The sequence below is a fragment of the Apis laboriosa genome, unplaced genomic scaffold (assembly GCF_014066325.1).
Source record: "Apis laboriosa isolate Shangri-la unplaced genomic scaffold, ASM1406632v1 scaffold1_cov151, whole genome shotgun sequence".
NCBI lineage: Eukaryota > Metazoa > Arthropoda > Insecta > Hymenoptera > Apidae > Apis > Apis laboriosa.
Window position 1 is genome coordinate 2,272,617 of NW_025222279.1, and position 14,981 is coordinate 2,287,597.

At 37.0% G+C, this 14,981-nt stretch overlaps 1 protein-coding gene across 5 annotated transcripts in view; it reads left to right on the forward strand.

Moving 5' to 3' along the window:
- The window catches only part of LOC122712205 (Down syndrome cell adhesion molecule-like protein Dscam2), a 111,226-nt gene that overhangs the window by 72,246 nt on the left and 23,999 nt on the right, over positions 1-14,981 (forward strand). For all 5 annotated transcript variants that reach the window (XM_043931645.1, XM_043931643.1, XM_043931644.1 and 2 more), the window contains exon 5: positions 10,233-10,397. In XM_043931645.1, the coding sequence (XP_043787580.1) occupies positions 10,233-10,397 (165 nt within the window). The remainder of the gene's footprint in view (positions 1-10,232; positions 10,398-14,981) is intronic.

The following is a 14,981-nucleotide window of genomic DNA, read 5'->3' on the forward strand; positions in this document are numbered from 1 at the left end:
TACATCTCTTTCATTATACTTTCTCCAAACCAAAAAAAAACCAATGACTTCAATTAGATCAAGTTACATAACCACAATCGTGCAACGCATCACAAGTTTACGATCTTTATTACTTTTATTACTAACGCAATATTTTCTCGAAAAACCATATCCCATATCAAAAAGATGACATCCACGTTTTTTTCATATCAAAACACAAAGCAACCAACGAAAAAAAACTCGAAAAGAAACTCGTCCCATTCATCGATACGTTTCCATGTTGCGCGAACACAATAAACGTCAATTACATACAGTGAAGGTAGAAACGTGACCGGCCGCGACAACTGGCGGAAAGTTGGTGAAGATCCCATTATGCCGGAAACGTAGGCCGCGTTTTCACCGTAGATGTCCGCGAGTAAATACCGAAGGGAAAACGCAACTGAAAGCCGTTAAATTGTATCGAAGGGAAGTTCGATTCGAGCGAGTTGGCGAAGAGAAAGAGATAAAAGGAGAATAGGATGGAGGTGCGAGGGGGGAAAGAGGAGGAGAGAACCGTCTGCAAACGTTGTCGAGAGAACAGGGGGACAAAAGTTGGTCCGGCAGCCATGGGCTTTACGTGAGCCACCATTTAAATGGCTGATTTTATGCCGACCAACGCTATACAAACCCGTAAAACGTGCCCGTTACGGATAGCACTTGTATATTGGGAACCGAAATTAGAAGAGAATTCCGAATCCTTCCATTTAACTTGCCTTCGATCCTGCCACTGAGACTCGCCTCGTTGCTTTTTTAATGCGGTCTCGTAGACACTGCCAACTGTTTTAGTTACGCTCTTTTGTTGCTTTGAATTTCTAGATTTTTCTTCGATTGGAGAAAAAGAGAAATTGAATCCTAGAATCGAGGAATTATTTTGTTTAGATGTTTTTTTTTACTGGTAAGTTTAAACAATTATTGTAAAAATTATTTCTTTTTGTTTTTCGAGGTTAGAATCTTTGAAGGTGAAAAAAGGAATAATGGAAATGCGTAAATGTGTTAGTTTGGTGAATTAATTTTTTTAAGTGGAAAAATAGATATTTTATTTTACAATGGAAATATTTAGTTTTCGGTAGTTTTTAGAAATTAAACGAAAGAAAGAATTAGAGCGAATTCGCTCTGTTTCGAAAGATTCTTCGCTCAAGTTGGAATACGATTCGAAATAAACTTTGGTAAAAATTTATGAAATATATAAATTTTGAACACCATAGTGGAACGAAATTTTTGTTTTTCACTGTTCCATTACAATAATTAGGAAAAAAAAAAACATTGGAAAAAGTTTTCAACAAAGATCACGATTAATTAAGTGGGAAGAAGTGGCGGGCATTTATTTTCCAAGCATTTCGATTTCCAAGTTTCTTGGAAAGAAGAACGACAGTAAATTCTGGCAAAGTTCTCGAGACCTTTTGGAGGAGGCGCGTATCGATTGGCCGGTTTCTTCGTCCGGCGGAAGTTCGTAAGTCGGGGCCGTCAATGGTAACAGAAATTCTTCTTCCTACTTTTCGTCGAGTCATCCCTGTCTGCCGAACTTTGGAAAGTTTTCCGACAGGAAACGCGCGCGTACACGGTCTGGCCAATTTGACCAGAGGGAGAGGGGGAGGAGAGGAGGAGGAAGGGAGGAGGGAGGGGAAAAGAGAAGGAAGAATTCGAAAGTCGAATTCTCTCGCGATCATGTCCATACATTTTCTAACCTTTTGATTCTTTCTCGTCTGGAAGTCGGTCACTTCGCCAACTTCTCCACTTCTTCCACTTCTCGAACATGAATCGACCAACTTCCACGTGTTCCACTACGGTGGCTACTTTCCTGTCGTTCGTATTTATCGGATGGAAAAGCGGAGGAGTTTATCGAAACAATTCGAATCGATCGCGCAACGATGGATACATTCGAGCAAAAAAATTATTGGCAAAATTATATTCGACGAGCTGATCGATTTAAACGAAATCACAATGAAATATTGAAGAATACACGCAGAATAAATCGTTATTATTATTTTATACGTTGTACATATTTTTGTTGATCGAAAACGAGATATTTAATTTTCTCGTTTGTAAAAAAAAGAAAATGAATATATCTATGATTAAGTTTATTTAATTTCATTAAAATCTTTTTATGTTGTTTTTTTAAATTATCACAGATATCCCCTTCGATCCTTCTCGGAATACGGCCTCCAATTAAACGCCATTCAATCCCGTCGTAATCCCATCAAAGATGCAACAACAACAATCGAATCACCGTCAATTCGCCAAGAATTTCCGCCAAATTTACTCTCAAAGTCCAACACTTCTCCCCTGCCAGTTTTCCAATGGTAACAAGTTTCCCGGACTAATAAACGACGCGACTCTCTTCTTAAATGTAATTACCGTCCTGCGAAAAGGAAAAGGGAAGAAAAAAAGAGAGAGAGAGAGAGAGAGAGAGAGAGAAGAAAGAGACTCGAGAAGAGATGACGACGAAAGGGGGGGAAAGAGGGAACGACGTTGAACGCAAACGATCATCAAAAGTCGCATCTATGAGACGGCGGCGTTAATTAAACCTCGTTACTTCCCTTCGAATTTCTCTCTCTTAACAAGTTGTCGTCCAATCGAAATCCCCGATAATATCTCGAACGATATTGTCTCGATCCTTCGACGTTTCCCTCTCGTTTCTCGCCTCATACATACATACATACATACATACATACATACACATATTTATGTATATGTAAATCCATATATCTTGAAGAAGAGAGGAGACGGAAGAAAGAAGATTTCGAAGAGAGTGGCTCGTTATCAACCACTCTGTTTCGCTCGACGTCACCCTTTCGCAGCGCGCCACGCAGAAAACCAACTCCCTGAGCAAGAGTCGAGCCTACCCCTGGCCTGGCCTCGCCTCGTCGCAGCTTTGCACGCGCGAGACTCGAGATACTTGCAAACCTGCCGAAAACCTCTCCCCTTCACGCGCGCACAGTAGTCTTCCAGAGACTCGTGAGGCTGGCGGTCGACACGTCTCGCGCAGCCAGCAGGAGAGAAAACAGAGCGCAAGAGGGGGAAGGAAGGTGTTCCAAAGCAAGCCGTGGAGGAAAGGCGACCCGTGTGGAAAAGGCCCAGTTCATTAAAATATGTTCCAGCCGGCGGTAATTACGCGTTTAATTATTTAAACGAGTGACCCGGCATTCAGCAAGATTTCACCCTCCCCCTCTATCTTTTTCCCTACCTTCTCCTCTCCTTTTTTTGCTCTTCCCCCCATCCGATTCCACCTCTGGTTAAACTCCTAGCCCCTTTATTCTCCCCAGTACCGTTTCTCGCTCTCTCGATGATATCAGAGGCCATCTTCATCCAATCTTCCCTACTCTTTTCTCGTTCTCTCCTTCCCTCGCTTCCTCTTTTTTCCTTTTCTGCTTTTCCTCCCTCGTGACAGAGTTGCCTCGGACCTTTCGTCGCGGTTTGCCATTCCGTGTCTCTCTTTCCTTTCCTTTCCTTTCCTTTACTTTGCTTTGCTTTTTTTTTTTTTTCAAGGCGAGGTCTTTCAACGCGACGCCCTTTCAACCCGACGCGTACCGTTTCCGGTTAACCTCTATCTTCGTCGCGAGCGAGACGCGACAGACGGAGAAAAGGGAGAAGGGGAAGTTGGAGGCACGGTCTGCCACCGGCCAGATCCGACGCGGATACCACGAGATGAGACGGTTAATTGGTGGTTGAAGGGGACGCAGGGGATACGCAGCATATTCGCCAATTCGTTTTCCATTCGGAGAGGTTTGCGTTTCGTGCTCCGCGTTTAATTAATCGTTGGGGCGCGCGAGAACTGGAGGGAATTTTTGCAGAGACAATGATCGTAGATAAGAGATTTCGAGGGGGTTTTGGAAGGTTTAGGGATCAAGGGTTTGGAATTTTTGTCAGCAATGAGTGAATCAGATGTTTTTTATTATTATTATTCTCGACGAAAGTTTTGACGAAGCACGAGGAGAAAGAGAGAGAGAGAAAGAGAGTAAGAATCGGTTTCGAGTCGGTTATAAGGATACTTTGATCTTGGGAGAAGATTTAATTTTAAACTAAAAATAAAAATTTTCTCATCGTTTCAAAAAATTGATTGTGAATGATGTGAATTTAAAGATATTCTTTTTTTGAAACGAGATTTAACAAAGAATTAATCTTTTTCACGTGTAAAATATAAAGTTGACGAAGTACGAAGAGAGAGAATAAGAATTGGTTTCGAGTCGGTTTAAAGGAAGGAGTTAATTCTTTTTGTCTGTATTCGAGAAATTAGGATATAAGGATACTTTGATGTTGAAGAAGATTTAGTTTTAAATTAGAAATAAAAATTTTCTTGGATTTTCCCGTCATTTCAAATGAGAAAATTGATTGTGAATGATATGAATTTAAAGATATTCTTTTTTTGAGATGAGATTTAACAAAGAATTAGTCTTTTTCACGTGTAAAATATAAAGTTGAAGTACGAAGAGAGAGAATAAGAATTGGTTTCGAGTCGGTTTAAAGGAAGGAGTTAATTCTTTTTGTCTGTATTCGAGAAATTAGGATATAAGGATACTCTGATCTTGAGAAGATTTAGTTTTAAATTAAAATTAAAAATTGAGTTTACTTGGAAACCTGTTGTTGAACGAGAATTATGAATTTATTCATTCTACGTTCTCCTCTTTCTCCTAACAACTTTCTTCTCGTGTAATTTCGAATCAAAATATTAAGAAACAAGTTTTTCGATTATTCAATGATTATAATTCTGAAAAATTACCTTACACGATAACAGTGATCCTGATAAATTCAAAATTAACGATTCCAATATCCCAACCCTGTCGAAGCGATCCGTTCAAAGACGCATAATCGGAAATCAGGGGAGATATTCCTTGAGAGATTGAAAAGGAAGAGAGGAGACATGCGGAATTCACGTATGGAATCACACCAGTGATGAGAAGGAATACTCGATTAAAGAGGAGCAAAGCAGGCTGATTTCCTCGCTCTCTCTTCTCCGATGTACACGGTATCGCGAGTATGAAAGGGCCGAGAGATACAGAGAGAAGGCCTGGACCACGGTGAAAAGCGATGAGGAATTTATCTGAAATGACATCGGCTCGACCCTCGTCGCCCGCCAAAGGACTTATTCCCGAGGAGAGCCGCATTGTCTGAGGAAAAAAGAGGGAGCCGTGCTGTGCTGCCCCTTCCTTCTTTCCTTCTGCTCCCTCCTCTTTATATATATATATATGTTTTCTTTCTCCTTTTTTCCTTTTCTTCTTCGCTTTCACACGGGACACTCGCGAGGGAAAGGCCACTTCCGATGATGATCTTCCGAATCGCACGAATAAAGAATAAATGGATTAATGATTAATTGACTCGAAGAGGGATTTTTTCTTTTTTTTTTTTTTTTTGAGAAACAATTTGTCGATTGGAAAGTTTCTTTGTTACGTCTTTTTATTTACGGTTTTATTTTTGTATTTAAGGTTATTTGATTGTTAAGGTTTTAGATTTGGATTTGAGTTTAATCAGATTGAAAGGATGATTCGTCCATATTTCGATTTTCGACTCGATGTTATTATTGGACGGAGAGGAATTCTTCTGATAGTTGCATTATAATTTCGAGAAATAAAGGAAAGGGAGTGGAAAAACCTCTTCAATTTCAATGAATGAAACCATTTATCCTCATTTTCAACTTTAAATTTAATACTCGTCTATCCTATTTAAATCCTATTTAAACGAAAGTAATGAGAGCAAAAAAATAAATAAATAAAAATAAGAAAAATTTCAATAAGATATAACAATAGATTATTATATACAATATGAAGCAAAGAAGGGGATACGAATAAAAATATTCGAGGAAACTCTTCAATCTCGAAAGAACGAGCCATCCATCTTCGTTTCATCCTCAACTTCATATCCAACTTTATATCCATCAGAGCGGTAACATTCTCAACTTAACATCCAATTTTATACACATCAAGAAAAGAAAAAGAAAAACACGTAACGTAAAAATTCCACCAATGTCATCACAGGAATAAATAAAAGGATAAAATAAAAGTTGCCAATTCAACTTCAACTATCTATCAAAACGATCTATCAAAAATTCAAAACGATAACGCTCCCATAATGCACAAAGGAAAAGAATAAAAAGAATAACGTTTCAACGAAAATTTCAAAAGTACAAATATATTATATATATATATACGCAAGATAAAAAAGATAGAAAAAAAAAAAGATATTCAAACACAAAAAACTTTCGACTCTTGTCAAAGATACGAGACAGTGCATAAAGAATAATAAAAAAAAAAAAAAAGAAACCTGAACGCTTCGAGGGTTGATCCATCCATCGGCGTATTACGTCAATCTATGAGAGAGGGAGATCGAGATGTCGCGGGTTGTGCGGTGATATCGGGACGTGAATCGAAAAGAAACTTAATCCCAGGGTTGGCTGCGAATCCACGGGAAATATCGTTCGCCCGGTTCGATGGAGATCTGCGCATATTGGCCTCGTTTGCACGTTTCGTTTCGCCTCCCCTCCCCTTCCACGGAATTTGATCGTTATCCAGGTATTCGTCAGCGCCTCGGTTGGGGGCCGTATCTCCTCCAAGTGGCTTCCTAATTTTTCACGTCTCGAAATGGCAATCGACTAGAAGATTCGACTTTCGAAGAGTCCCTCTCCCTCCCTCCTTTGTGCGCCCCCGATATTTTCACGCCTCCTCCCCTAGATCATTTCCTTCCTGCGAACATTTCCTTTGTTTTATCTTATCTCCGACGGATAATTAATCTCTTATCTCCATTTTTCAACCTTGGATTTTAAATTTTTGGACTTCGAGGTTCTTTTTGAAATTGTCGATTTTTAATAATCTTCTTCGGGAATTCGATCAATCGGTTTCTTTTCAAAAGATTGAATTATTTTTTGGTATCGGGGATACTTTTGCCTTATTGCTCCTCTCTCTCTCTCTCGCGGTAATTTAAATCTTCCTAACTTTCTTCGGGTAGTTAGAAAGCTAGTGGTTTCAATTTACGTTCCGCTTAAGCAAGCATTCCGAGAATCCTAAGTAAATTCTTTCTAAAGCTAAGTCGTTTAAAAAAAATTAACGCTACGTTAGTGTCCCTTGAGTTTCTGTTCCATTATATAGAAATGTTATTTCTAAATTAATTACCAGTAGAAATTGTCAAAATTGAAATTGAGAAGAATTTTTTTTTAAAAATTGCCTTACAGCTTTTGGAATAATATCAAATTTGAAATTGAAACGCGATATAATTTCATAATTTCATCCGTTTCACAACTTCATAATTTAATTAGATTACAATTCTCCTACGATTCTACACGGATAATACTTGGACCGCCAGTTTAATCCTTTAATTGCGGGTGTGGTTTATTATAAATCACATGTTAATTTTTATATAAATATAGAGTTTGAAGAATAAAAATATTTTTCTAAATATTTTGATGAACAATTTATGACAATTATTGTCTCGGAATACAAACCAATAAATACTTTAAATACTTTAAATACTTTAAATACATTTGATGAACAACCATATTCTAAGAATATTATAATTTGATTTTAATAAAATATTTTTTTTTTCGTTTTTTTTGGAATTAGAGCGATCAACTGTGCTAAAAGCAAGCGGCAGATTAATAACGTACAATGAATATTTTGATAAAATTAATAACAAAGAAGAATTAAAGATCCGAAAATATTCTTGAATACTCTTCTGAACAATACAAAAAGATCGAATTATTATATTGGAGTAAATATTTTAATTTGGAAAAAAGTGAAACCGTCACGTTAATGGAAAGAATCGTATAATTTAATCCACGTCTCCTTTCAGGCAACATCGGTACTCCTTGAACGAATTTTCGCGAGAAGAAGGCATTGCGAAATTTTCGAATGTCAGAAGTGGGGAAGAAGTGACTTAAACGCGTTACCTTTAATACTTAAATTGTGCCTCCGAAATGAGACGCGTAACAGCGTGACGCCCTGGCTGACAGTGCTATTAAGAGCAATATCGTAGCTACCTGTCAGATCTGGGAATAAATGGAGCGGCGACGGAACTGCTGGAGCTGAAAACGAATTTCCGGATGCGACGCTAATCTTATCTCCGCCGAGGGAATTTACCTCGACAAACGTCCTCCTTTTCTTTTCGATATCTTTTGGATGCAAAAAAAAAAAGGAGGAGAAATTTTAATACAACCAGGAATATTTTATTATTGCTTTACTTTTTTTTTAAATCGATAAAAAGTAATCGAAAATTTACCATTATTATGAAAGTTCATAGATCACGATCGAAGAGGGAATTATTATATTTTTCTTTCAAAAATCTATCTTCCAACTATATTTTATTTTAGCAAAATAAAATTATTACAGGAGAGATCCTTTGACGAAGGAATAGAAAGAAGCTCGTTTAAATCCTTTCCAAAATCTCTTCTCGAATATACGGAATACGAGTCCTCCACTTTTTCTCTCGACGATGAGAGAGACGACACTGTTGAGAGACCTTCGATCCATTACATCGTCGTCGATTTAACAAGGATCGTAATGGCGACGCGAGGATGGCGGTGTGTTCTCAGAAACGTTTCGTCGATTTTTATCCTAAGGATTTTTCCCGCGCGGGATATGGAACGGATGTCACGTCCATCCACGTGATTTATAGCCTTTGCTATAACGAAACGTATTCGAACGAAACGTGTCGGTAAACAACGTGGAACGTTTGGTGAAAAATCGACCGAAAAGGGGGATTTATGTAAATATCGGATGAACCCCCTCGCCCCCCAATCCACTGTCACGTTTCTCTTTTATTTAGGTCGTGTGTATTTCTCGAATAAAATACCCGCTCGAATCTTCTTTGCTGCTCTGTTTACAAATCGTTGTTGATCGATTTGCTGTGAATTATCTCGGATGTATACCTCGTATATTATAAGTCATCGTCATTTTTCATCTTCTTCCTTCGAGTTATCGGTAATTATTTTCCGATTGGAAGAAATTTGGATTTAGATTGCTTAAAGTAAATTTTTTTTAGCAAACGTGAACAGACAATTATCTCAGTTATTTATTATATTTATTTATATTATTTATTATATTATTTATTTATGTATTTGTCTATTTATTATATAATAGGTGGAATTGTGAAATGAGGGTTTGAAAAAAATTTCCTTCGCTCTTAAATTTTACACGCGAATTCCTCTTGCTAGATTTAGCACCAAAAGTGATTGTAATATCGAAGAATTAAATTGACCATTAAAGTCATAAGTAAATTGTTTCGTTATTAAGTGGGATTCAAAGGGGGTACTTATTCAACGAGAGTACTCCAGGATTTTCATATTGTAAGAGTTATTATGTTACGGCTGCGGTCCAGGGATTGAACGGGATTATTGTCTTTTTCTTCCTCCCTCTGTTTCCGTTTCGTTCGAACATCTTCCTCCTTCCAATTCCTGAATTTCCAATAGAAGAGTGGAAATAATGGTTCAACATTAGTTATTGGATATTTTATTTTTCTAAAAAAAAAAAAAAAAAATTGTAAAAAGGATAACATCAAATTTAACTCATTCCAAATTAAAAATTCTCGAATCCATTATAACGATCCGCCATTGCGTTTCTAAATCAACGAAACAATTTTTTCATATTTTCCTTTCAAGTAGAAATATCTTTTATCAACTTTTTTAACTTGAATCAAAAGCCAAACAAATCGTTGGTTAAACTTTGCGAAACGTGCGAAGAAACGATCGATTCTCACATCCCCTCCTCCCCCTCCAGAGGCGAGGATCGACCTTTGACCAAAAACTCTTCGACAAACTTTTAATCCACTCAAGAGAGAATCCCGACAAAACGCGCTCGAAAACGAATCAATAATCCTCTATCACGTTCCATAAACTCTGAGCTCCAAGTCCCCGCGGGAGATTCTCGGGGAAGAAAGAAATCCGCAACCTCCACCCCCGAAACTTATCAACCATTCCTCCCTTTCGTCCATCCCTCCATCCATTCGACTCGTGCAAATAGAAACTCGAAACGTTGTTCCAAGGACATTTCCACCATAATTTCTCTTTCTTTCTTTCTTTCTTTCTTTCTTTCTTTCTTTCTTTCTTTCTTTCACAGACATTCAAACTTTTCGAATGTAAAAATTGGAAGGGAGGGGGGGAGAAAAGAGGGGAGCGGAAAGGTAAAAAGAAAGGGGAGGTTTAATGAAGCGACGCTTTAATTACGGAAAGGGGGTGGTTGTTGGTCACGAGGTTCTTCAACCCTTCTAATCGAGATTCTCTGTTTGGATTCCAGTGTTGACGGTGCCCGGGTACGATGTTAGGGTGAACAGATCGCCAGTGTTGGAGGGATGCAACGCGGTTTTATCTTGCACGGCGAGGGAGGACGTGAAGGAGCATCTGACGGTCACCTCCTGGTTCCGCGACGACGCCATACTTCTACCCGGTAGCACGGACACAGGTAAATTAATAATCTATATAATAATATTAAATTATTAATAGTGTAATAATTATTAATAGTAAATTAACAATCTATAATAATAATCTCGTTAATTAAAAAATATATTTAATATATTTCTTTCATTTCTCGAAATATAGATTCTAAGTAGAAATTTCTGGTTCCCCGTTTTTTAAATAAATTAGAAAAATTTTAAATTTTTCACAATTTTCGTATTTTTAAATAATTGTTAGCAAAGTTAGAAATTTCGTACGAGATTCGTGAAGAAGGACAGAAAAAAGAAAGCGATTTCTTTTGAAATTTTGGATAAGATATTTTAAATAAGTAGTTTATGGATGAGAAATCTTGCGATTAAATTTAATTTAAACTATTGCGATTTCCATGATCCGATCATCCTGTTATTCCTTCAATTAGAAGTTTGGAATACTAGTGGAATGGGACTAGTTTCAAAGATGTTGAAATGTTGGTATTAATTCTCTACTCGTCTAGTGTTAGACAATCGTTTCTTTAAAAAACACTTATTAATCGCTGGAAAGCAATACTTATTGATTAGATATTTATTATACGCAAGACACTCAAATTAATTATTTAACATATCTACGTAGATTCACGCATAACTGTACATCCTTATATTTTCAATATTCTTCTCTTCGTGGCACGAGTAAGAGATTAAAAATGAAACGAAATGATTAGAATGCCTGGCGGACGGGGCAATATTCTATAAAATATTTCATAAAATGGATGACAGCGTGCCATTCCCGAGATATTCCCCCTAAAAAACTAACCCCCTTTGAAGTGCACTCTTTCTCGTGAAATAGTCGACTTTAATTGCTGACAAACGGCACGCGTGTTTATTAATATTAAAAAAAAATATTACCGTCGAGATTTATGCTCGTTAAACGTCTGGAAACGATTTCGGAAAATTCTACTACGAGAATTGAACGCACCAAATCAAAGCCATCGTAATTTTCCCCCTCGATTCAAAAATATATTTTTGAAAACGATATATTTTTCATAAATTTCCGACAACAACGATCGAAAATCTAAATCCAAATCCTCAAGTACTTCAATCAATTTAAAATTATCGATTCCAAAATTGCATCTATCAATAATAATCCATTATCGTCTGTAAGATATAAAACGTAACCTTTATTTCGTGGCATGAATTTTTGAAACGCTTCAGACCCCGACAAAGCAGAAAAACATCCTCTTGGATACGATAAGGGTGCAATGGGCCTCTAGAGGGGATGCTCGATGATATTCGATTGGAGACGAATGGAGAGGGAGAGAGAGAGAGGAATGAAGGGACGAGCGAAAGGGGCGCCTAGGATAAAGTTGAAAAGACGGAGAGCGGAGAGTATTGGAATGGGGCGGAATATAACGCGGCGGCTAACTGCCGAGTTGTTTCGAAGTTGTTCGTTCGTGGTGGACGTGTTTCGAATCGGTGGGGAAGGGGTTGGTAAAGGGAGTTTGATAGTTTTTAAACGTTCTTCGTGCCTGAACTGGGAATAGAGACGGTGGATGATACCCGATGGATGGATTGATAGTGTTCGTTTGATTGCGTTGGACGATGTATATAAATATATTTCTGAAAGGAAACTTTGTTTAAAGGAAATTAGATTTACCTTGGATAATTTTGTAAAGTTTTTTTCTCTTCTCAATACATCAGATGATTTCTATAAAATATTAATATTAATATTATTTATTATTTAATCTCTTTCAATCTTTAAGGAAGTATCATTTAAACTCTGTTCTTTAATTCAACAATAATTCGAACGCCGTAAAAAAAAAGGAAACACACGCGTTCATTTTCAAACCGGAAGATCATCGTGTTCTTTCATTTCCAGTGTCCAGGTCGTGACTCTGTTTAAAAGAAATTAGATTTACTTTAAGTAATTTTCAATACATCAGATGATTGTGTTCTATAAAATATTAATATTTATTTGCAATTTTTATTATTTATTATTTAATCTCGTTCAATCTTCGAGAAAATTTAACAAAAGAGATACCTGTATTTCTTTAACGAATAAAAAAAGAGTTCGTTCTCTAATTGAACAATAATTCGAACGTCGAAAAAAAAAAAAAAGAAACACACACACATCTTCAAACCGGAAGAAGATCATCGTGTTCTTTCATTTCCACTGTCTTTCATAGTCACAACTCTGTTTAAAAGAAATTAAATTTACTTTAAGTAATTTTCAATACATTAGATGATTATGTGTTTTATAAAATATTAACATTTATTCGTGGTTTTTATTATTTATTATTTAATCTCGTTCAATCTTCGAGAAAATTTAGCAAAAGAGATACCTGTATTTCTTTAACGAATAAAAAAAGAGTTCGTTCTCTAATTGAACAATAATTCGAACGCCGTAGAAAAAAAAAAAGAAAACACAGCCATCTTCAAACCGGAAGAAGATCATCGTGTTCTTTCATTTTCACTGTCTTTCACAGTCACAACTCTGTTTAAAAGAAATTAGATTTACTTTGGGTAATTTTCAATATCAGATGATTATGTGTTATAAAATATTAACATTTATTCGCGGTTTTTATTATTTATTATTTAATCTATTTCAATCTTCGAAGAAATTTAGCAAAAGAGATACCTGTATTTCTTTCTAACGAATAAAAAAAAAGTTCGTTCTCTAATTGAACAATAATTCGAACGTCGAAAAAAAAAAAGAAAACATAGCCATCTTCAAACCGGAAGAAGATCATCGTGTTCTTTCATTTCCACCGTCCTTCACGGTCGCAACGGGCGGAAATGGCTCCGTATTTTTTAATAATGAACACATCCTCTCTGAACTGACGTCTCAACGGCGGAAATAGACGCTCGACCTCTTTCCGGTTTTTTTCAGACGGCAAAGTACACACGATTCAGTACTGTTTTCGAGTCGGCGCGCGCTTCCCTCCTTCCAGCTTTTATACCTTTGTACAATTTCTGTGTCTCGTTGTCCTTTCAACGTGATGTGACGCACGTTTCATCAACACGAACGGCTGTTAAGCCGAAATCGACGGCAAAGCTTAATCGGCAAAGCTGGCGCGCACGATGTCGTCGCCCTCTTTTCACGTCGCCTGTGTGTCCTTTGCCACCTGGACGACGATATTTCGAGTGAAACGTCGAGGCCAGGGAGGGTGTTCAAAGTTCGAAACGAAACGAACGAAATTCGAAGGGATTCGGAGATCTTTGAAGAGTGAGCTTCCTCGATGGAAGGAAATCCTTCTGATGAGGATTAAAGGGAGGTTTTTTTTTTCTCTCAGTCGGAGGAGGAAGATAAGTGCGATGCGAAGGGTTGAATGAACGCTATAAGGAGATGAGAACGAAGAAAACAGCATCGTGAAAGCAGGAATGTGTTTATATCAATTTCCAAGTTATAATAGGATTTAAATATTTTCCTCGAAATCATATAATTCTCTTTGTCTTAAAATTTTTCAGATATTTTTATTATCAACTTCATATGTTTTGTTGATCTTTTATATATATAATAATAGAAGAGTTATAATTTGAATATTCATAATCGTAAAAATTATTTTCATTTATGAAGTTTTACGTTATCTAATCATCTAAGATTTGAAATATTTTCGAAATTATTAATCGTACAATTGTGCAAACTATCCTTTGAAATCGTAAATTAATCTACGCACATTATGAGTAATAAAAAAATTTCTGTATTACATATATCGATAGAATTCTCTGTGCTAATGCATCGAGAGATTTAGTTACGAATCGTCTTTTTTGGATTAAAGAAACGAAAATAAATCGTTTCCTTCCAAATTGATCAATCGTTAACCCCATTCCTTCCAATAGTGGACAGCAGCACGTTCGTTCTCACCTTCGTATCGAAAAATACGAAGAGGAAGTATAAAATTATTTAAAACGCAACTTTCATAAGGGGTTGAATAAAAATCGCTTTTGAAATCTGTTTAAAAAAACGAATATATAAAAAAAAAAAATAAAATCTCTTCCTCTCAAATGACGTAATTGCGTTTAATCCAAAAATTCTCCTTTCTTTTTTTTTTTTTTACATTTCATCCCCTGTGCATTTATAACCGCGAAAGGGTTGGTTTCAATTAAAAAGTCGAACCGTGCCACGAGAGAAGTTTAAACGTTTATTTGCCCGACGCGCGTGGAAGTTTCATCGGCATAAACAATTCCCCGAAACGGTCCGCGATGTTGGATGGAAAAGAGGGGGGAGGAGAGGAAGGGAAAAAGGAGAGAAAGAAGCGAAGAACTTGAAACTTCATTTTTCGCGGCGCGAGACTTTCGTCGGTGCCTTTCCCATAAACAGCCCTCGAGGCACCCTCCTCTCGGGGGAAAAATGCCGCCACCACCGCCCCATCCACTCGAATCCACCCGCCCCTATCCTCCTCTCCTCCCCGTTATTCGTAAATTCGTGGCACGCATCGCCACGATACGCAAAGATTAAAAGGCACGCCGGATATTCAATTGTTTCGTAATCGAAGCAACGATTTAAATATATAGTTTTTATAGTGAATTAAATATATAGTTTATAGATCGGTGATTCCTTTCATTCCATATTTTTTTCTTTTTCTTTAATTTTCTTCCCTCTCGAATCGAATTAAGCG